General features: G+C 38.1%; 1 protein-coding gene across 8 annotated transcripts in view; it reads left to right on the forward strand.

The window, feature by feature from the left end:
* The first annotated feature begins 467 nt into the window (after positions 1–467).
* Positions 468–24,593, forward strand: part of sobpa (sine oculis binding protein homolog (Drosophila) a) — a 51,062-nt gene continuing 26,936 nt past the window's right edge. For 2 of the 8 annotated variants that reach the window (XM_051916102.1, XM_051916103.1), the window contains exons 1-6: positions 468–1,582; positions 8,567–8,638; positions 10,090–10,225; positions 13,523–13,720; positions 21,643–21,794; positions 22,804–22,827. In XM_051916102.1, the coding sequence (XP_051772062.1) occupies positions 1,487–1,582; positions 8,567–8,638; positions 10,090–10,225; positions 13,523–13,720; positions 21,643–21,794; positions 22,804–22,827 (678 nt within the window). In that variant the 5' untranslated portion in view covers positions 468–1,486. The remainder of the gene's footprint in view (positions 1,583–8,566; positions 8,639–10,089; positions 10,226–13,522; positions 13,721–21,642; positions 21,795–22,803; positions 22,828–24,593) is intronic. The other 6 variants (XM_051916101.1, XM_051916107.1, XM_051916104.1 and 3 more) reach the window with 4 other exon arrangements.

Below are 24,593 nucleotides of genomic sequence, written 5' to 3' on the forward strand. Positions count from 1 at the left end.
CTCTCCATGTTTTTCCGTCGTCTCCTTTCGTGTTCATATGTAAATTGTGTGAGCTTATTTCATCCATTAGATTGAAAGATCTGAAAAAGCCCATACATTTACCACCCATAGACACACCCCTTAAAGAAATCAGGACAGAAGTGGTTGAAAGTGGGCAAAAAGAGACGGATTAAAACACCAGGTGTAAACGGGAATGTGTCTCCCTCATCTACATGTGATCCGATCGACCAAAAGGCATCTTAATACCAGGCGTAAACAGGGCCTAAGATGCCCTCCAAAGTGGTTTTTAAATAGGTTGTGAGCCCGGGTCACAGGTCTGATAAGGCTGCAGGACAGCAGGTGAAAAAAAATAATGTTGAACACACATAATAAAATGCAACTCACCATTCAGTCATGCAGGATTTTGCATAGCAAAATAAAAACTTCACATATCAAATGTCATGTGTCACTCAAAAAATGTTTTAATATATTTTGCTGCAAATTCACCTGTCTCTAATACAACATCCATGTGTTTGTTTCATGTTTCTGCTTTTTACAAATCCATCAACTTTTTTCTGTCATGTTTTGCTTATTGCTGGACCTTTGGACTGTCATGGTAATTAAAAAAAAAATGTCTGATTCTTTTTCTTTACTTTTTTATTCACTAATCTCAAGCTTCAGTGAAGATCTGACACTTTTTACTAAATATGTGTGTGAGTGAGATTGAAAAATACCTTAGACAAGTTAAATTATGAGCTTTAAGGAGCAAAATTTAGTGTCACAGTGTCAAATATCGTATATATCTCACTCTCTTGTTTGTAACACATTTGTTAGGCTCCTGTAAAGTCTTTGTCTGTAACTCAAACGCACCTCCAGAGTGGGTTTTAATTACCTGCAGATATCTGTCTCATAAACACCACCCATTGCACCCGTTCAGAGATGTTTAATTAAAAGGAAATGATTAGGACCCCTTGACTGTTTCATTTCCATTAATTGTCTCGTACAACAATATCAAGCACCCCCTGCGGAGAGCTGATAACGCGCGCGGGGTGAATGATAACACATCAGACAACGGCACCTATTCACTCCTATCGCGCGACAACCTCCGCCACGCGTGGAGTCCTGAGTGAAAACCGATCTGTGGAAAATTGGGGAGGAAATAGCCTTCCCGGGATCAGCGTGGCCGTATAGAGTTACGGTGGAGGCCCCTCCCCCTGTCTGGCTCGCTCTTTTTTCTCAACCTCTTGGTTGGCTTTCCGAGAGGGCTCGATCCTGCTCACGCTCAGACCGCTGAGAAATAGCAGGCAGAAGATGGCTGACTCGACCGGGCACGGTGAGCCCGCAACAGCAGCAGCAGTACCACCAGCAGCAGCATCAACTTCACAAGGGCTTCTCGCGCGCCTGCCATTCGCTGCCACTCCGCAACTCTGAAACGGCCCCGCCTCGCTCCGTGCCGTGCGCCCGCGGGGTTTTTACCCCCAAATATTGACAGAGATTTAAAGAAAACATGGCTGAGATGGAGAAAGAGGGAAGACCTCCGGAAAACAAGAGGAGCAGAAAGCCAGCTCACCCTGTGAAGAGGGAAATTAACGCAGAGATGAAGGTAGGTTGTGCGCGCGCTCTCTCTCACTGGCGCCCATAAAGGCTTGTCATTTTTGGATGCGTTGAGCGCACCGCCGCTCCGCCCTCGGACTGAATATAGAGAACCGATTCATTCAAGCGCTGTGTGTTTGGGGTTAATCAGCTAACTTTGATTTTTTTTTTTTTTTTTTTTTTTCTGGTTGCAGAACAGGTCGGCATTATTTTCCTCCCGTTTCTTTTTTGAGCTTAATTCACGCACCCTCCAGACCACTCTGGTCTCGCTTTCCAGTGCTTGAGATCTATTTTATTCATATTGAATTATGGATTTTATTTAAACACATATTTGCATGAGTTTCTAAATCATTTGCACGTAACATATAATATAATATATATTCCCAGTCACACATCACGAGATGGTTTAGAGTGAAATCCCCTTGTTGGCTCCAGTGTAGTTGATGGAAAATCCAGTGCGTCAGTCTCCGCGTCAAACTGCTGCGTTACTACTACTACTAGCGCTTTACTATCACTCTGCTAAACAACACAGAAACATCAGAACAGAGTAAAAACTCAATAATGAAACGGAAAGCATGCTGGAAGGGTGCATCTGTCCAGCTGTTCTGATGGGAAGCGCCGGTCACTCCAGATGTGCATCTGTTCAACACTGACTGAGCGCTGTCTGCTCGTGACAAATGCACATTTCAAAAGCCTTTTGGGGGTATTTGCCATATGCAATCATGGTTTCGTTTATTCAAGCTCTAGGAGACTCTTTCACTTTTTTGTTCTGTTTTTGAAGAGAGCCGTGTGTTTGTATAATTTGAAGGCGCACACAGGCGCTTTGTCTCCTGGTTGTGTGGTGCTCATTGTCTGAAGCGTTTGCATCAGCTGCCATGCAGCCTAATGTTTTGGAAACGCCAGAATTTATCTGTGCTCTTTATCAGATCAAGCTACATTAATTCTGATAGCAACATTGTGGGATACAGGGACGCATTTAATTATTATTAGCCTATTATTAATTTGATCATGTGTTTAGGTCACTGTGTGTGTGTGGCTTTGGTGATTTTGCTCCGTTCGCGTTCTTTCTTGTCAGTGATTATTTGACGGAACCTGCGTGAGGCTCACCGGTCCGCCGGGGCTCTAAATTTGACAGATATTGATCGACCTGTAGCGGAGATACACGCGTGCGTTTCCCCGGTCTCCTTAAAAGCCACCGATCTTTCAGTTTGACGTAACTCTCTCTCTCCCACACACACACACACACACACACACACAAACACACACACAAACACAAACACACACAGCAATGCTGCCCTTGCAGAAACTGACTTATTCTGGAGCTGTGAAGTGAATTATTGGGGGTTTGAGGGGTCTAAACCCCTCTGATATCATTTCCTGTTTATGTCAAATGACAACAAAACCGCTGCATGCATGCTGGTTAAATCACGCTGACTTTAAAATATTAATAATACTTAATAAAACAAAATTGCTTTACTGTTTTTTTTTTTAATAGAATAATAATAAAAGATTATGCCAATTTTATTTTAAAAATGTCAAACTTATCGACACCATTTTCTTTTTTACAGTCCTCTGACAATTACACCACTTAGATGTTTTTGAATATCAAAATTCATTTTAATTCTGTAACTGAAAACATAAAAAAGTGTTGTGTGTATTATCTGTATGAATTATATTTGTAATTAATTTGGAAAAACCTAATAGATCCAAACAAAAAGAAGTCACATTTTTGAGCTGTGAACATGATTTTTTTTTTTTAAGGACTTTTTTCATCTGATTTTTATCAGTGAGCTAAGTGAAATAAATCAAGTTTGCATTGTCTTTCACACTGCTGACCTTTCCTTTAATAAGGAATCAATATTTGTACGATCAGTTTTTGACAGCAAGGAATTGGAACAAATATCTTGCTGCTCAAATGGTGTTAATCTTCCATTTGTCAAAATATTTTTTGCTCGCCTTCCATTATGTCCTTTACATTCCTTGATATTGTACTAAAAGTATATATATTGGGTGTTGCACAGCAGATGCTGTAAGAATTGCCACCTGAATGAAGTAGGCAGCAACTTTTTATTCATTTAGTACTCAATTTAAAGGCTGTGGCTTCCACATTACTGATCTTGTTACCTTATGCACTGCTCTTGTCTGCAATCCATAGTGCACAATTCAGTGATTTCTCCCAATACTTCAAATCTGTAACATATTTTCTGCACTATGCGCATCTCCAAAGGTCTGTGGTGAGTGTTGGCCTTGTCAGTGGTGTTGTTTGTACAAGTCAGGCACAAATCTGTCATTTCATCCGTCGAGTTGTCATTTTGACCACAGGGCTGTGGAAAAAGCTGATCTCTGCCTTGATTTTGACAGAGAGTAGACCATTAAAGTGCCTGAGGTCATCCAGCATCCAACAGTTGTCAGCAATTCACCTTACATTCTATGGGTTGAATATATACATAATATAACATGGATAACATGGTCGCACACCATGACAAAACATAGCTGGTGATCAGGCACTACCTTCTTTAGTCACACACATGCAAATTTAACAGCAGAGTCTGCTGGGTAATGGGCGGTGCTACTGTATATATATACACACATGTAAAACAAATAAAGTCTGAGATATAGCCTATCACTTTTGTCATTTATAGTGTACTAGCTAGCTGATATGCTATATCATCATAGGAACTTCTCATGTAATTCACAGAAGTTTCTGCCTATAATTCCCTCAGCTATACTGAAACACACAGGTGTTTTTCAGACAACCACCCACAAAAAACCTTCTCACCCTGTAATCTCTCTGTTAGGATTCCACAAGTTAAATGCCTCTCTGCAAAAACGTATAATGAAGAGTATGTAATGAAGTAAGACATCTTATACACTAATGCTTGTAATGTCCGCGGCCACTTGCATTTAAACGTTCTGTTTTTCTGTTCTGTTACAGAGTTTTAGCCTGAAAAATAATTTTAAAGATCATACACTCTCAGAAAAAAATGGTACAAAAGCTGTCACTGCGGTGGTGCCCTTCAAGAAGGTACTAATATGTACTATTTAGGTACTAATATGCACCCTTTAGGGGTAAATAACAACTCTATCTCACGACCAATTCGTACGTATTTAACGAAGTGGCTAATGACCTCGCTCGTTGGAATTCATATGATTTGTCTAAACCCCAGTGACAGGCAGGTTTAGGGGCGGGGTTAGGGGTAGGTAATTCGTACGAACTCATACGAATTTGGCAACTCGTAAAATAAGTAAGATTTAGCATGAAACGTACGAATTCGTACGAGTTAGGTTGTACGAATTTGAATTAGCCACCTCGTAAAATATGTATGAATTGCTGTGAGATCGGGTTGGTATATAAGGTACAAAATACCCCCCCCCCCCCGCCTTTTGGTAAGCTTTTGATAAAAATACTCCACATGTATAAAGATTCCACTATAAAAGCAGGGCTGTAACCACATAAGACATTAAGTGGGACATATTTCGTATATATAGAATTCAAAAAAGCAAAATACAAAATCAATATCGTTTTTTCAAATACTATTTTATAAATAATTCTTTGTTTCCCTAATCCAGAATATGCAGTTACATCTGTACAACAACATCCCATAAATCTTCACCAGACACATGCAGGTGCCCTAGATACCCCATGCAGATACCCCATATAGTTACGGCAGATAGCCCACAGAGACACTGCCACAGCTGAGGGCGGTGGTCCCATGCATATGCAAACAGCGTCGATGAACAATGTGCGTGTGTCACGCCCCATGTAACATGAAAAACAGGAAACAGCAAAGCCATGGAGACAAAACAAAACTTTTCCCCAAACATTTGCGTCAACAGACACACAGATCAGGTTCTGTGGAATCAAAGCTAAATTTGATATGCGGTGTAGAGTAACCAGAGGAGGGTTTAGAGCAAGGGTCTGTTTGAGGGGTTTGAGATACATGCGCGAACAGGTGTCGCAAATCACAGCGAGGCTGAATACTTCCATCCCATCTGCATTATCAAAATGCGTCTACCGGCTTTTATTTATTTTTTTAGTTATTTCCCTTTCCCAAACTTATTGAGTTCATGCTTTCCACTGTGAGCTCTAGGAAGTCCAGTTGCTTGTTCTTTAAAGGTGGAGGAAAAGTGTGTCACTTCCTATTTGACGGTCAGTACCTATGTAAATAACTCACAAACAAAGCATACTGTAACACTTAAAGAGCGTGTGTGTACAAATATAATCTGCGTTTTACTCTGCACTTCTCTCTTATTGCCTCAGTGAGAACTTGAGACCTGAGCATTATGAATTTCTCCCTCTCATGTATCAGATTTCCACCAACACACACACACACACACACACACACACCCTGCCTATGAGGAGTCCCTCGCTTTGGTTTAAAACAATTCTTTGTTTAATTTTTCTCTTACTTCCAAGAAGAATAAGACAAAAGAAAAATGCAAAAGGAAAGAAGAAGAATAGAGATAGGGAAGATTGTACACAATGTGGCCTTGTAAAGGATTATACCTCCGAGAGAGATACAGAGTAGAGACGTCTGACAGTGTTGCCTTCATCTCCGTCTGCTTTCATGTGCAGCATGGTAAAATAAGCCCCGTGCTGGTGATTGCCCCGATGGAGAGGGGGATGAGAGAGAGAGAGAGAGAGAGAGAGAGAGAGGGAGAAGAGAAAGGAATGTATACAGCAATAGGCAGCCTAAGCTGTAAAAACTGAAAGCTGAGAATACAGGCCAGATCGAATATCAAGGAAGGTAGATGGAAATGAAAGCAGAGTGTAGTGGTGGGGGAGAAAGAAAGACAGAGAGAGAGAGAGTATGGAAGAGAGAAAAAGTGATATTCAGTATGAGAGAGGGACAAGAGAAAAAAGCAAGAAGGGAATGGAAAAGTGTGGGTTGGGAGGAGAGGAGAGAGAGAGAGAGCAAGACGGGGAAAGAGAGGTTGGTCAGAAGGAAAGTTGGTGAAGGGAGGAGGGAATTTTATCATGGTGTACAGTGACCTACTCTTGTTACTGCGCGCAGGGTGTCCGATTCCCCCCGCCGTCACAATCACGGCAAACAGAGAGGCAAGGCGGCAGAGAGGGAATGAGATTTGCTGCTTCGTATCTTGTAACTTTTCTCGCTGATCTTTCAGTCTGCCGTGAAAAGAGTTCTCTCCAAACATGTCTGATTTGATTTTGTCTCTATGGGGGAGGAAATACTTTTCTTTTTTCTCTCTCTATTTTTTTTTTTTCATAGTGATTTTTTGGTTTTATCAGAGCAAGTGTAATTATTGGGCGGCCTTCAGAGGGGAGGAGTGCGGGGAATTTCAGTTTGCAATTAAGTGTATGGAGTGACATTTCGTGCAGAATCCAGAACATTTGATAGAAATCATGCTGATCTGCAGCACTTAAAAAAGACAAACACACAGCAATGATGCACAAAAGGATGTTTTAAATTGTCAGTTTTCCCTCTGTGCTTTGTAACAACATTTTCTAAATATATTCGTTTTGTATTGTGCATGCGTAGATTTGTCTATGCAATTGGATTGGATGATTAAAAAAAATGCTTAAAAACATTCTAGTTTTAAAGAACAGAATAGAATAGCATTAACCTTTTTATTATGTCACGTTAATAGCTTTTTCTCCATATTTAAAAGTGTTTAAATGTTCGGTTTGTTCAGAAATTCTCTATTTATTTCTCTATATTTTGAACTCCCTCTCTAATTATGTAATTTTATACATTTTCAAAATGAATTATATATATATATATATACATACATACACACACACACACACACACACACACACAGACACACATATATATATATATATATATACAGTACTGTGCAAAAGTCACCTCCAACTTTGTTGTATATAAATGTTTTAATGACCATCCATATTTATTTTTCTGTCTCTTTACTAAGATACAAACAGAAAAAAAAAACCAGAACAAAATGGCTTCTTTAAGCAAAAAAACAGTATTTAGTGTGACCTCATGGACTTCTTCCAGTTTCTCAAAGAAGAAACTGAGAAACTTCTCATCAGATTTTGAAAGTTTTCTTGACCTTCCAGTCCTTTTCCATTTAGGTTCCTGCTATTGCTCGAGTGTAAGGGAAGGTCACTAAATACATGCCACTTTAGCCTATAGAAGCTGTTTTTTTCTGATTTTAATACTGCATACAAACTTCCTGTATTTTCTGGTTATATTCTAATAAAGAGACTGAGAAATAATTAATATGGTCGTCATACAATTGCTAAAACAATATCTAATGGTGGCCTAAGACTTTTGCGCAGTACTGTGTGTGTGTATATATATATATATATATATATTGTATATATATACACAGTATCTTATAATAAAGAATCACTGTCCCAAAGCCTACAGTATGTGGTCTCACTTTTGCCCCTTTGATGAGTGTCCCTTGTTAACACTGTAAGTCAGGTCAGCCCTCTTAAGGAAATTCTGGGCACCTCTAAACTCAGCTCAGCTGGTGTTCCCAGACAATCAGGACTTCTGAAGTGCCCAAAAACACTTTAGAGCGGATCTCAGGTGATTCTAGATTGATCCGTGCTGTGCTGATACAGTCTAGTAGGTTTTCCTGTGGACAGGGTGTGATTACTGCATTGTGACTGACTGACCTTGTGAACTCGATCCTAAAACAGAAGCCTCACCTTACAGACCAGAGGCAGGGGCAGGACAGACACCTGGTGGCCATACAGAGGAAGTGCAGGGAAGGAGTGGAGAAGAGCTGTTCAACAGTTTGTACTGGAAACTGCTTTAAATAGGCTGTACAACATATATGTATGTGTATGTTTATTATTGTAGTGCTGTAGTTTACGCTGGAGAGTAAAATTGTTATTGTACGATATAGTGATTTACTATAGTAAATGTCAAGGCCCATCCAACATGAGTATGTGTGTATCCGACAACACAGAACAATAGTATGCTGCTTGACAGTTAATGCGATTGACTGACAGTTTCTATGTTTGATTGACAGTTGTTGACTCGTGTCTCATCAGGTCCCGTCCAATCGGCCCCTCCCAGGGGCGGGGCAGGCAGGCAATCTTCATGGCAACTCGCCCTACTTGATGGTGAGAGCCTCCCTCAGATTGACTAAAACAGAAAAAGTGACAAAAATAAATAATACATATATGGAAATAAATAAATATCTGAATGTTTAGATGCTCATTTACTGTATGTCTTAGAGATGAATACACTGAGATTTTAAAACAAATACAATTATAATTTAATATAATTTATATATTTAATGTAATTGTATACCTAATATAGTTTGATTTGGTAACACTTTGTTTCAACGGTCGACTTACAGTTACATAATAACTAGTAACTTTGTAACTACATGTCAACTAACTCTCATTAGAGTATTAGTAGACTGTCTACTTAATATCAGCTAACACTTTATTTTGATGGTCACCCAACAGACATTCAACTAACTATAAGTAACTTTGCAACTACATGTCAAATGATTCTATTAAAGGTGCAGTAAGTGATTTCTGAGAAACGCTGTTGATATTTGAAATCACCAAAACAAACACGCCCCTACCCAAAAGGATCACACCCTATCTTGATAGCTCCGCCCCCAAATTCATGAACACGCCCCTATGCAACACAGGCATCTCCCCCCTAATAAGTGTATACGCCCCTTACTGCTGATTGGCTACAAGTGTGTTTTGGCGCTTGGTCAGATCCAACAGCGTTTCTCATAAATCACTTACTGCACCTTTAATCCGAACCCCAACATTTTACCCTAACCTAACAGTCTACTAATGAGAGTTAGTTGACATGTAGTTGCAAAGTTACTTATAGTTAGAATGTCTAAAAACTAAAGATATTTGACATGTATAACTACTTTTTTGAGGAGATGCTTTAAAATTAGTGAGCTTTGAAGATTTAAATAGAGAAAATGGGTATTAAAATCTATACTCAAAGTATGGCCCATGTTTTTTGTCTAGCATGTTGAAGCTACATGGATTCTGCTCTGGTCTGGTCAGCTCTGATTTGTTAATAATTCTCTGCTCTCTGGTTGTCTGGCTTAAGTGTTGTTTGCAAGATGTTTGTTTGATGCCCTGGTCAGTCTATACTAGCCTCTCCAGATTTGGTTCTTAAAGGGATATGGAGCTTTGAAGCTATTTTCAGTCAGATTTTGTCTATCGTTGAGCTAGAGGATTTCTTGGATGAAACTACTTTTGGCCCTTGTTCACAGTAGCCACACAAACATAAGATTCCCTGTGGAGATTTCTGTTTATCCGCATTGCAAAATCTGCCACTCAGAGTTTTTTCTTTTTACATTGATTGTCTCAGTGCAGTACACCTCCCAAACAGACTGCAATTATTCACTCTTTCAGATTCCCTCTATGTGTGTGTGTAGGCATGTTCAGTAAATAGATAGTAGAGTAGATTTAATCTATGATTCATGAGCAGTATCTGCAATGTCATAAATTAGTTGAATCCTTACAGATAAAAAATAGATAAAAATTAAAATTGCAAATTGCTTTTTAAATGGTTATCTCTCTCCCTGCAGAGTTTTGCTGAAAACACCATGAATGAGTTGCTTGGATGGTACGGATATGACAAAGTGGAGTTACGAGACTCAGATGACATAGAGATCCGCAACTACCCTGATGGAGAAATGCGGCAACACATCTCTGTCCTGAAAGGTGAGATCTGACACAGATAGCCCTTTACAACCCTGGACAGGCAGGCAAAATAAGATTTACGCATAGCATACAGACGGTCTCAAAAGCTAGCACACATAGATAAAAAAAAAAAAAAGTACACATTCAAAAGTTTGGGGTCAGTAAGACTTTTTTTTATTATTATTATTTTGGAAAGAAATTAATACTTTTATTCAGCAAAGACACATTAAATTGAACAAAAGTCACGTTTATAATGCAACAAATTATTTCTATTTCAAATAAACTGTTCTTTCTATTAATCAAAGAATCCCAGTTTCCACAAAAATCTCAGCAGCACAACCATTTTCATTTCAGCTTTGCCATCATAGGAATACATTACATTTAAAAATTTAAAAAAAGAAAAGTTATTTTAAATTGTAATAAAACTGCACAGGAGTTATATTTTTACTGTATTTTTGATCAAATAAATGCAGCCTTGGTGAGCATAAGTTACTTCTTTTTAAAACAAAATTGTTTCAAAAATCTTACCAACCCTAAACATTTGAATGGTAGTGTAATTTTGATTAAATCTGTCCCACACTTATCTTATCAGATTTTCAACATGTGAGAGACCACAAACATGATGGAAAAAAAAAAAAAGATTTAACAGTTTTGTTTGTGTGTGGAGTGCCGCAATGTCATCAAGACGGCACACCACAGACTCCCGATTGTGAACGCGGGAAATCTCTCGCGGTCAAACGTGACTTTAGAGTAAAGAAAATTCGCAGAAAAAATGAAAATAGTTTGGATGAAGTCATGTTATGTTTCCATTTTCTGTCAGCTTCCTTTCTGATTGGGTATCATTTCATTCCACGTAACAATCTACAGAGTTTGTGCGCGTTTGTCCTCGGGGTTCCCATCAGACAACAGGATTACTGATTACTCGGAAGAATGCCGGGGCCGCAATGATTTCAAATCGAAAATATCCAACATGTTGAATATTTACGATTTGAGATCATTGCGGCCCAGACATTCTTCGCAGCAGATTCAATCACTCTTAAGCAGTGTTGGGGGTAATGCATTACAAGTAACTTGAGTTACGTAATCAGATTACTTTTTCAAGTAACTAGTAAAGTAATGCATTACTTTTTCAATTTACAACAAAAAATTTCAGCACCGCAGCTGAAAGGTTTGTTTGAGCTGCTTTTTTGCTGCTTTTTTGTTGCTATTAAAAACAAACAAGCCCAGCCCATGTGAGAAAAAGTAATGCAAAAGTAATGTAACATATTTCTTTTTCATGAAAAGTAACTAAGTAACGCAATTAGTTACTTTTTTAGGGAGTAACGCAATATTGTAATGCATTACTTTTAAAAGTAACTCTCCCCAACACTGCTCTTAACACATCACACCACAGGAAAATCTGAGAAGATAATCTGTAGAACCATCAAGGTAAACGGGACTTTACCTATAGATTGGCGGAAGGGGAGAATTGGGCCCAAAATCGCCCCGATTATCTTGTAGTGTGTGTCTTTAGTTGTCTAGACAATTTGATTATTTGGGCACCATGGGTGACTAAACTCTCTTCTTGCCTGTAACCCAGTACTCTGCACACTTATGTATTTAGAGAAAGTTTCAGTATCTAACTTTACCTTCTAACCCTCTGAACACTTGATACTAATATGCAGAACTTGCATTAATATTTTATCTTATTATCATCCCTTAATTCCCCATAGGTTCTTTGTAGCAGGTTAATTTCACAAACCTGTTTGCCACCAGAAAGAGCCTAGAGGGAATTCTGGGATGTAATAAGACACAAAATCCTGACAAGGACAGGACCCAATACAAGGACTGTCAGATTTTAAATGTTGTTAAAAAGAGAATGCACAGTTAAATTCCTGAACTTCCTCTGTCGTTCCCCCGAGAGCACTCCGATTAACCCACAGCTTTATCTTTGCACCCTCCATGCTGTCTCCTGGCCGGCCTCTGTGCCAGAGCATTAGAGAGTCTTAAACTGTCAGCCATTTTTTCTGCTGCCCTGTGGGGACAGAGAAAGAGATGCCGAAACAATGAGCTGGCTAATTCCTCGCTAAGTCCATACTCCAGCCTCCATTAAAGAAAATGGTGATTTAGGCGTTAGACGGTTCCCAGCTAGCGTGCACTAGCATATTTCTCAGCTAGCATATTTCTCCAACCTACTATGCCTGCCATGTGACGCTCGCCGTAATTACTTTCTGCCGTCAGACAAATCCACAGCCACAGATTACGATATTTCACTATTGTTAGTTGACGTTGCTGGAAGTGGAGAGATTAGGCAAAGGACAATCAGACTTAATTAACTCATTTAGCTGTGATCGTCTCTAAATGAGCAGTTAGAGTTACAAATGGGCTTTTCTGCTATCTACCAGTAATCTGTTTGGGTGCTCTTGTTGAATCTTGTCTTATTTGCTGCAGGTGGATGTGTAGTATGGGAACGTCTTATAAGAGCTATTTAATCAGTTTTCTGTCATGTAACTGGTCAAAATAGTAATATGAGGTGTGCGTTTGAGATATCGCTAGTTGTTAATGACTTGTGAATTTAAAAATGAAACACTGACCATGAATAAAGATGTTAGTTGCGTTTTAACACAGTAATATTGAACGCATGCCGAGTTTTTAGTCAGTATGAAACCCTGTTTGCATTTTTTTTGTACTTCTGTAATGTGATATTTCCCAGTAAAACAGTAAGCATATTCAACAGGAAAATGGTAAATAATAATAATAATAATAATAATAATATATATATATATATATATATATATAATATATGGGTCATTCACGAATAACGTTTTTAAAAGTGTAAAAAAAAAAACATAACGGAGATATGATTAATTTTGAAGTTTTATTAAGTGTTAACAATGAGATTATGTGGATTTTATAATCAATCAACACTGCTTTTGTCATTTTTAACAAGATGGACAAAATTTGTCACCAAAAAAGTAATTCGGTTTAACCACATTTTCGGTTTTACCGAATGACACTTTTGGTTATACCGAATGACGATATTTTCAAACAATGCTAACAGGCTGATATCTAGCTAGCTAGACATTTTTTTTTTTTTTTAAATTTGGAATAACATGTTTTTTTCTCAATAACTTTTTTCTTAGAATATAAATAGGATCAATTATGATTTATTATTGATTACATTGAAAGGATCATGACCATTTGAATTTGATGACAGTCAAACCTATCAATGACATTTCACGGAACAAATAGCATAGATCCCACTGACCTCATGTATTTCACACTGTGACTGGTTTGTGAGACATAAACGAGTCGCCATTATCACTCTCTCCTCTCTAGAGAACTCTTTGCCAAAAGCATCCACAGTGGAGAACAGCAGTGGTTCTCCTCCACACGCCAACAGCTCTAGCTCTACTCCGACATCACGGAATGGAGTGACAAGCGAAGCGTCTGTAAACCCCTCCTCCTCTAAAGAGCATGGAGGCCTGCCAATCATAGTGCCCTTAATCCCGCCCCCTCTGATCAAAGCACCAGCAGGTAAGAAACACAAGTGCACAGACAGCATATGAGTATCTAACTTATACGACACACATACAACTGTAAAAAAACATATGTTTATTGTATTTCATGCTTTCTTTTTTAATGCTGGGTAAAAGTAATCCCGGATTATATTTTATCCGTCAGGTGTGGAGACTTCACACTTTTCATTTGTGAACCATGCGTTAACGTTTTTAATTGCACAAAATTATGAGGCTAACAAAGTGGATTTAATAATTGCTTGACCATTTTTGTAAATGTCACCATGTATATCCACTGTCTTCTGGGCTGTCTTCTGAAACAAAAAACAAACAGACAAAAAAAACAATATTGTGTCTCTGTCATTCTAGTTAACCCGTTTCCCTCAGACGCTGAAACTAAACACTTGAAAGTTTCTGCGACTGTACAAATATCAATGAATATATGTGAAAAGAGTAGTATTTCCGAATTCATAGTATTCAGGAAACAGTAAGCAAAAAGTACCTACTCAGAGGACCTACTAATGCTTCCTTCACTTCCCACTTCTTAAGTCATGGGAAGTATTCAAATACTTTGTTGTCGGAAAGAACATGAATCATGGAGGACACCAGGTTTATTCTTGCCTATTTATTGGGAAATCCTCTTAAAGCCAAAATGATATTTAGTGTCCCATTAATTGACAACCATATAAACATTCACAGCAATAGTCAGCATGCTGAGAATTCTGGAATTTCTGTCAAATACAGACTATTTTCACTGTGTATAAAACACGCTTCAAATGATTATTCATATATGTAAATATGCACTGCTTTAAAGGGTTAGTTCACCCAAAAATTAAAATAATGTTGTTTATTACTCACCCTCATGCCGTTCCACACCCGTAAGACCTTCGTTCATCTTCAGAACACAAATTAAGATACTTTTGTTGAAATCCGATGACTCAGTGAGGCCTGCATAGCCAGCAATGACATTTCCTCTCTTAAGATCCATTAATGTATTAAAAACATATTTAAATCAGTTCATGTGAGTACAGTGGTTCAATATTAATATTATAAAGCGACGAGAATATTTTTGGTACGCCGATAAAACAAAATAACGACTTATATAGTGATGGCCGATTTCAAAGCACTGCTTTATTAAGCTTCGGAGCGTTATGAATCTTTTGTGTCGAATCATGATTCGGATCGCGTGTCAAACCGCCAAACTGCTGAAATCACGTGACTTTGCCGCTCCGAACCACTGATTCGACACGAAAGATTCATAACGCTCCGAAGCTTCCTGAAGCAGTGTTTTGAAATCAGCCATCACTATATAAGTCGTTATTTTGGTCTTTTTTTGGCTCACCAAAAATATTCTCGTCACTTTATAATATTAATATTGAACCACTGTACTCACATGAACTGATTTAAATATGTTTTTAGTACATTAATAGATCTTGAGAGAGGAATGTCATTGCTGGCTATGCAGGCCTCACTGAGACATCGGATTTCAACAAAAATATCTGAATTTGCGTTCCGAAGATTAACAAAGGTCTTACGTGTGTGGAACGGCATGAGGGTGAGTAATAAATGACATTATTTTCATTTTTGAGTGAACTAACCCTTTAAACCACAAGACGATGTAGCTGTTGTGGAAAAAACTAATAAAGAATACCAGTCACAGCAGCAATCATTCTCCCCTCCACCATATTTAAAGTTTATGGCATGCCCAACTCGGGAACTTGGGTATCAGGATTATCCCCGAGCTTCCCAGTGGTAAATATGACTTGAGATGGTGTTCATGTCCAATTTTTGCCTAGGAAACTCATATTTTATGACAATCCCGATAGCATGTGAAGACAGCATAAGTACAGGGGTTTCCATACTCTGTCTTGGAGGGCTGCTGTCCAGCAGAGTTTAGCTCCAATTTGCCTCAACACCTGCCTGGATGTTTATAGTATGCTTAGTAAGTCCTTGATTAGCTGGTTCAGGTGTGTTTAATTGGGGTTAGAGCTCAACTCTGCAGGACAGTGGCCTTCCAGGAGCAGGATTGGACACCTCTGACCTAATACTTCTGATGAGATTTTGAAGTGTGCATTTAATGAACACTTTACAATCCCATGAAGCCATGGGAGAGGATGCAACTAAGGCTGGTAGGTCACATGACAACGATAACATGACGAATGTAGTACATGCGGATTACTACACACATTCATACCTTATAGAACATACCTTTTTTAACTATGGCAAAGTAAATACTTATTCAAAAGAAGTACCTATTCAGAGAGTATGTGATTTCAGACAAAGCCCATTGTTACAGGCTTGAATAGTTCTGCTAAATCTTTCATTGAATTAACTTTCATTGAATTAATCTCCACTTTCATTGTTGGTTGAGAGTGTGTGTTGTAGCGCAGCAGACCAAAGTCATGTTGTCTAATGGGGCGGCACCATGATGAGGTGCATCCCTAAACCAGTGTACTGTGCACTGGTGTATTTGTGTGTGTGTGTGTGCCTATGTATGTGTGCTTGTATTTATGTGTGCGTTAATGTGTGTGATGTGGTGAGAAACAGATGGTGTAGACTCGCTAACTACCACGGCAACAGAAGCCAACTTCCCCCTCCCCATCCCCGCCCCTTGCCTGTGGCCCTCTTGAATAATTCATGAGCATGCGCATAGTGACAGAGGGCTTTTGAAGTGCAGGTATGTGCTGCTCTACCACTGGATGTTCCACAAACACACACACATTTGCACAGTCTCTCTTAAATTCAGGATTCGGATGGAGCAATGAGGCTGTGCTGAGGAAAAACAAACAGAAGTGCCATGGAAACCGTTTTATATTAGGATGTTTGTATTTTCAGGGTTGTAGAGGAACACTTTGAGTCTTTGTATGATGCAGTTTGTAAGGCAAGCTCTTTCTATCTTAATCTTTTTATATACTTTTTCCAGCCTGCTGAATCTAAGCTTCTATTGCCTTTTCTTTAAAATAATAAAAATTGCTTTAAGACACGAGAACAAAAAGTACATTAGAATTAGTATAGATGTAGTGTAGATTAAGTTTTTTTTAAGTTAAAGTTTTTTTTTATAGGGATAACAAAGGAATAGTTCATAAAAAAAATAATTTTTAAATTTTTTATCATTTACTCATTCTTTTCTAAACGCAAATGACTTTCTTCTGTGGAACAAGAAGCAGATTTGTTGAGTGCAGAATGTTCTCTTGTGCATCTGCAGCTCTTTTAAAAGGGGGCAGGGAAGAGCATCAAACATGTCAAAAATGCACATGCAGTTTGGAATGACACAAGGGTAGGTGATTACAGAATTTTCATTTTTGTTTGTTCTATCCAGGGCCTAAAATTAACACTCACCAAGTGCCAAATGTGAGTAAAAATCGGCATTGGCAAGTATATGAAATGGTGTCAATCGCCAGTTGGCCGGTAACATTTTTGTGAATTCTAACCATGCAATGTTGTAAGAGCATGAACTTGAACATGAATGTGACCGACACTCAGGGCAGTTGACAGGTTTAAGCCAAGAGTTTAAGCCTTGCCAATTTAAATATTCAAGTGCAAGAAGAAGCAAAAGGGAACTCAGTGCGTCACCTGCACGCTGTGGGAAGATTTCTGTGCACAAACATCCGAAGCACACGCCCAGAAGGCCGCATTTTAGATGGTATGTGAATACTGAACTGAGCTCTCTTTCACGTCTTCTTGCGCTCGAAGACAAATTCACACAAAGTGTCCTAGTAAACATAGTCAGTTATGTCTTAAGCAGTGTTGAGGGTAACGCATTACAAATAACTTGAGTTATGTAATCAGATTACTTTTTCAACTAGTAAAGTAACGCAAGTTACTTTTTCACATTTGTTGACCGACAGCTCTCCTGTGCAGAGGTGTTGTGTGCGCTGTGTAAACATGATGGTTATTGTAGTTGTAGACTAAATGTGAACATGTATTTACTCATCTCACTTGCACAAAAACATTCAGTATTCCTCAAAATGAATAAAAACAGTGAAATGCAATCTCAGAATTTTACGCAAACCTGTAATAATTAACTATATTAAATTACATAAATATACTTTATGTATTAAATCTCACTTTATTATCCAATGTCTAAATCTAATTCAACCATACTAACAAGCAAAAATGACTTTAGATTAGATTCAGAAATAAGAGTGTGGAACTTCCTCCTTCTGCGTCCTATTCTTCTTTAAAGGGTTAGTTCACCCAAAAATAATTACTGACCCTCATCTCGTTCCACACCCGTAAGACCTTCATTCATCTTCAGAACACAAATTAAGATATTTTTTGATAAAATCTGATGGCTCAGTGAGGCCTGCATCGCCAGCAATAACACTCCCTTTTTCAATGCCCTTAAAGCTACTAAAAACATGTTTAAAACAGTTCATGTGACTACAGTGGTTCAAGCTTAATATTATAAAGTGACAAGAATACTTTTTGTGCGCCAAAAATAACAAAATAGCGACTTTATTCAACAATATCTAGTGATGGGCGATTTCAAAACACGGCTTCATGAAGCTTCGAAGCTTAACAAATCTTTTGTTTCGATTTGGTGGTTCGGAGCTTGTATCAAACTGCCAAAGTCACGTGAACTATTGAAGTTTCAAAACACTTATGACGTAACGAAGCCTCGTTTACTGAAGTCACGTGACTTTGGCGGCTTGATACACGCTTCGAACCAATGATTCGAAACAAAAGATTCGTAAAGCTTCGAAGCTTCATGAAGCCGTATTTTGAAATCGCCCAGATATTGTGGAATAAAGTCGCTATTTTGTTATTTTTGTCGCACAAAAAGTATTCTTGTCACTTTGTAATATTAAGCTTGAACCACTGTAGTCACATGAACTGTTTTAAATATGTTTTTAGTAGCTTTATGGGCATTGAAAAAGGGAGTGTTATTGCTGGCGATGCAGACCTCACTGAGCCATCTGATTTTATCAAAAATATCTTAATTATATAATTATTATATAATTTGTGTTCTGAAGATGAACGAAGGTCTTACGGGTGTAGAACAACATGAGGGTGAGTAATTAATGACATAATTTTCATTTTTGGGTGAACTAACCCTTTAATCCAGAATGGCAGCACAGCTGAAAGGTTTGTTTGAGCAGCGCCCTCTACTGTACAGGCTTAAATACGCTTTTCCTTCAGCCTGAGGCTTATTTATTTCACTTTTGGTGTGAAAAGGCCTTAACATTCACCAAAAATATAACTTGTAACATTACTTTTAATAAAATGTAACTAACGCAATCAGTTAATTTTTTAGGGAGTAACGCAATATTGTAGTGCATTGTGGCAAAAAGTTAGTTTTAGGCCCTGGTTCTATTCCTTTAAATCATGAATTACTTGTTGTACATTTTCAAACAGTAAGTTAGTCAAAGTCTCAAATAGATATCCCTGTCCCCAGCTCATGCCACTGGTTGAGCGAATGCTGTAGTTTCGACCTAGTTTCGTCCTAGTTGGGATGCTCAAACAGACTGAAATAATTTGTTTGCCACTAGAGATACATAAATGACTAAGAAAAAAATGTACTTGATTTGGGGTTGTGGTCTGACTCTTCTCTCTTCCCCTTGCACTGATTAGTTTGATTTGGTTGGTCAGAAGTGGATCTGATTACTGAAGTACAATTTATGTTCAGAGTTTAGCCTATGGAGAAATGTTTAACATAATTCTGAATTAATTTCTATCTTAAAATATAATTCGCTCTACACACTCATTACAAAAGACAGAGGTGAAAAAGAGAGAGGGGGTGAAAGGAAAGGTTAAGTCTAATGGGCAGACATTTTCTCTCCACACACTTAGATTTATCTGATCATTAAGCAGCTGCTAGAGGGTGAGAGTGTAAAAGATCTCTGAGGAGAAATCATTTGACACGGGCAGATGCATTAAAATGATCACATACTGAATCTGAATCTGATGTTGGGAGTCACATCTCAGAAGATTGAAAACAGCAAAAAAATTCGCAGTTTTCTGTTGTGGCAATGTCAGTTATATTTGAATCAGTGTGTGTGTGTGTGTGTGTCTTTGTGGTCCCTAGAATCTCGCTCACCCCCATTTCCAAACACACACACATGCATGCAACACACTTCAAACATCAAACATTCGTGCCCGCAAGCCTCTGGTTGTTAGTGGAGCACGATGGGAAAGATCTAATATCTTGTGGCATGCATGTGATGTAGGCAGATTGACTGATGCACGCACACCAAGAAACATGTATATGCTCTTGATGTGTGTGGGGTGATGCATGATGACAGGTTTCTCTTAACCCCTTGTGGATTGGTGAGGGAAAGATTATCTTTAGTCATTAAACACACTTTACCCGGGGTTAAAAGTAGGGTCTAGAATGACGATAACCCGGGGTTAAGCACAGTGAGAAATCCCTACTGATTATATGTGCATCTGCATTATATGCTGCCCAGTGGCGTAGCAAGTCAGCCCCGGGTCCATATGCAAAAAAAATTTTACGGGCCCTTCTCGGTTTCGCGGGGGGTGGAGGGGATGTGCGTCTTAGGTGAATTAGTCCCAGGACTTTAATATGAATAAGATATTATCACTAATATGCAGACAAAAATGGTAAAAAACATTTCTAGGAATGACAACAGCACTACAGTACTATATGCGCTCCTCCATCATTTTGACTTTGCATTGTGGATCTATTTTAAAAAACAGCTTTTCAACACAGTCTACTTTTGAATTCAACCGATTCGACTCTGGCTTTGGAATTTCAGAATGATCATAGCATAATTTCAGATGCGATGAGTCCGAAGATTATTCCAGTTATGAATTAATTATTCCATTACATACTTTTTTAATGCACATGTTTTATAATAAATTTACTAGAAGTTTCTTCTCTAAATTTGTTTCCATCACGTTTTATGTGCATTTTATTTCGTTGAATATAAAGTAGGCCTATCCACCCCAGTGAGTGTAGGAGTTTATTCACATCTTGTGCAGTATCTTAAAATGTACAGTGCAGACGTAGTCGTTTTTTCAGAAAACCAATATGACTCATTTAAAATTCTGTATTACTGACATTACTGCATGCATAAGTTTCAGAAACCCACTTTAAAAATGACAGAAAAGCGAATACCGGTCAAATACAATAGATCATCGCTAAGACATGGCATGGACCATTTTAATGATTTTCAGTACATTTAACATAGATAGGCTATAGCGAGTTATTGACATTATTTCTATTATACTTCATTTTTCTGAACATATGTACACGGGTTCTGTCTCGCGCACAGAGGCGCGTGCGAGCCTTTGAAAGTATTTGGCTGCAGAAAGACGCGTTCGGCGTGTGCGCTGCATACTATCTAGTGGACTTTTGTTTTCAAGCACTCAATTCACTCTCGCATGGGCTGTTGTACAGTACACACACTGTCCGCGCCATCACAAAAACTGGGCTGCACGCGGACGGGGAGTGCGGACATCCGCGAACCCTCCTGATGACGAAAATTTCGCGATGCGGACGGTGCGCGGACGCCCGAAGTATACTTTAGGGTTAGGCCCGTAATGGCGGGCCCATATGCACGTGCATACCTTGCATGCCCAGACGCTGCGCCACTGATGCTGCCTGTCTGTAATATAAAAAAGGTTTTGAGAAACTGTAGATGAATCAGTGTCTAAATGTGTAAGGGTGGGAAATTAAATTGTTTTTGAGGAGATTATCTGGTATATGACGTCACACTTCGTGTGTGTAAATGTCTGTCTCTATATAAAGTTAATGCTTTGGCTTTGTTTTTCGTAAAAGGAGATCAATATGTATTTCACATATACTGATGTACTTAAATTTGTGGTATATTTAGTTGCATAAAAACAGAAAGAAAACAAATTCTGTGTTTTAGTCAACATCGATGTATGTTCTCTAAGCTATCTAACATTTGACTGTTTCAAATAGTTGACTGAATAAATGCTTATATTTTCTTTATTTCTCTCTCTCTCTCTCAGAGGAGGACACCTCTAATGTTCAGATAATGTGTGCGTGGTGTCAGAAGGTGGGAGTGAAGCGTTATTCTCTCAGTATGGGCTCTGAACTGAAGAGTTTCTGTAGTGAGAAATGCTTTGCTGCCTGTCGACGTGCCTACTTCAAACGCAACAAGGTAAATGCCCAGTCTCCGCCTCTTCCTGTCCCCTCAACCAATCAGGCTCCTTCTGTCTGATGTCACTTCTTCTTTTCTGCCTTAACCTTGTTCAGTGTTACTAAATTCTTTGGCTCAAAACTTTAAATAACTCTTAATCTGTTAAATGAGACATTTTTTCCTGTAGATTTTACACACGTATCTTTAGTAATCAGAGACACAGTTGCGAAATAAGCAGATATCTAAGCACATATAATGATTCACTCAGAACAGTTCCAGTCTTTTTCCCACAAGTCTATGTCTAAGTCTTTATTAGGTTATTATTCTGATCAGCTGGAACACTAAATATGTTTTTTTATTTGTTAGTATTTGTACTTCACTGATACTTTTGAACATGGTTGGTTCACAAAGACAAGCTGATGGCATGGGTTATCCTTTAACGTCCCCATCAACATAACTGCATATTATACTCACAATTTTAAAGATGGAGATATTAGTTCGTTTTCTTTTATCATATGTCACTTTACATCATTTTAGTTTTTTATATTATTTACATTATTTACAGAATATATTACTTTTATCTAAGAAAATGCAATAATTTTAGGTGCAAAAACAACACTACAAGTAAGATCAAGTATTAGCAATGGATTAGATGATCTCTGTGATGTTTTGCGGTATTAGCTTGGTTTGTCTCACTTCACCCTGTTTGATAAAATTACAGAAATTATAAGCTAACTCTCAATCCCTCACAGAGCAATTGCTAACTTTATGTCCATCCTGTTAATTTTCTTGCAATTATGTTAATAATTAAGCTATGATTAATAATGTGTAAGTGCCTGAAATTTACCAGGGCATATTTCTGAAAGGCTGATTTACTTAAAGTACAACACTAGAATATTCTCTTTTTTTCTTACAGAGCTCAAAAACTATAGCAAAGTACAGCATAACAGCAATGAACCTCATTTAGATTTAGACCTCGTGCCATCAGATTGAGACGGATATTGATTGTGTGTTTTCTTTTCTATCTAAGCTTGGATATGTGAGGAATTGCAGTGTAAGTATACTGTGTTTGGATTTCTCCTCTCCTCGTGTGTGTTAGAGACTCTCTTATTCACACACTGATGGAACTCATAATATCATGGACGCATGAAAACACACTCCCGGACTTACACATATTATGCACATACACGTGCATACAAGAGCACAGGCTCATGCACATAGAAAAGCATACACAATACACTATAACACATGCAAACCTACTCACACAAGAGTCTCACATGCATGCGTACACACTCCCACATGCATGCATGTTTGTTCACAGCCACCCCTCTCTTAGTGTGTGGTGTGTTTGAGGATAGAGTGGACAGCATGAAGAGCAAACATGACCAGAGCTTTACTGACGCTACCATACACAATGTATACAGTCACACACACAAAAACATGTGGATACACAAAACAGACACAAACAATTTATATGAATTGTTGAGCAGTGTAAAAGCCCAGGGACATAGAGACTCATAGATCTGCAAAAAAAAAATGAGTAAAAACATTTATTTTTTCTTGACTGTAGAAACCACAGACTTCTATATTAAGATTACATTGCGTGAAATGTGTAAAAAGCATATCATTCACACAGCTGAATTTAAAACATGATTTTTACAAATACAGAGATGTACATGTACATATATTCTGTTACTGAAAACCACCTTGTTTCTTTAAAAAATAAATAAACCAGTCAGAAAATGAAAGAGAGACAGACATAAATAAAATTGAACACAAACACAAAAGGACTTTTTTTTTTTTTTGTTAAAAAATAATGGTCCTAAAAATAAAACCTATTTTAATTAACCATTAATTCTGCATTGTGACATTTCATGACAGTTGAGCATTAATTAAGCACCCCAATTTTGATTAGTACCATAGTGAAAAAAATCGCATTCTCATTGAAAACAATGAATTTAAATTGTAAAATATTTATACATCATGGTAGTATTTAGTATATCTGCCTTTATTTTATACTGATTAAAAACAAAAACAAAAAACATTGCAAGTCAGTAATTATAATCAAATGAAATTTCCAAAAAAATACCTGGAAATATTATGGTAAAGAGATTTTTGTGGAGAAAATGTGTTAACATGTAATGAAATATATATATATATCAGTATGATTTTTTTTGTTTATTTATTTTGTTGTTGATTTTGGGGTGGAATGTGACCTGGACTTTAAAGGTGGGGTAAGCCATATTTCAAAAATGCTGTTGTACATTGTTGATATTTCAAATCAAACCAAACAAACCCACCCCTCTCTTCATTGCTCCGCCTCCAAAATATACCCTCTAATCCTAACCACCCTGCTCCGAGTCAGTCTCGAACCCTGACCCGTCTGCTGCTGGCAGGTGAGGAGAGTGCACTATCAATGACGCCAAACACTGTATTCTCTAGCAGTCATCAGTGTGCAGTGGTTTACCTGCACAACTCTCACCACTGTTACACACACAACACTGTCAGCAAAAAAGGTACAGTGCTTGTCACTGGGGCAGTACCCTAAGGTACAAAGGTAAAAAGGTACTAATATGTGCCTTTAAAGGGTTAGTTTAACCAAATATGAAAATAATGTAATTTATTACTCACTCTCATGTCGTTCCACACCCGTAAGACCTTTATTCATCTTCAGAACACAAATTAAGATATTTTTGATTAAATCCGATGGCTCAGTGAGGCCTGCATTCACAGCAATGACATTTCCTCTATCAAGATCCATAAAGGTACTAAAAACATATTTAAAACATTTCATGCGAGTTCAGTGGTTCTACCTAATAT

Source organism: Ctenopharyngodon idella, chromosome 13 (genome assembly GCF_019924925.1).
Source record: "Ctenopharyngodon idella isolate HZGC_01 chromosome 13, HZGC01, whole genome shotgun sequence".
In the NCBI taxonomy this organism is placed as follows: Eukaryota; Metazoa; Chordata; class Actinopteri; order Cypriniformes; family Xenocyprididae; genus Ctenopharyngodon; species Ctenopharyngodon idella.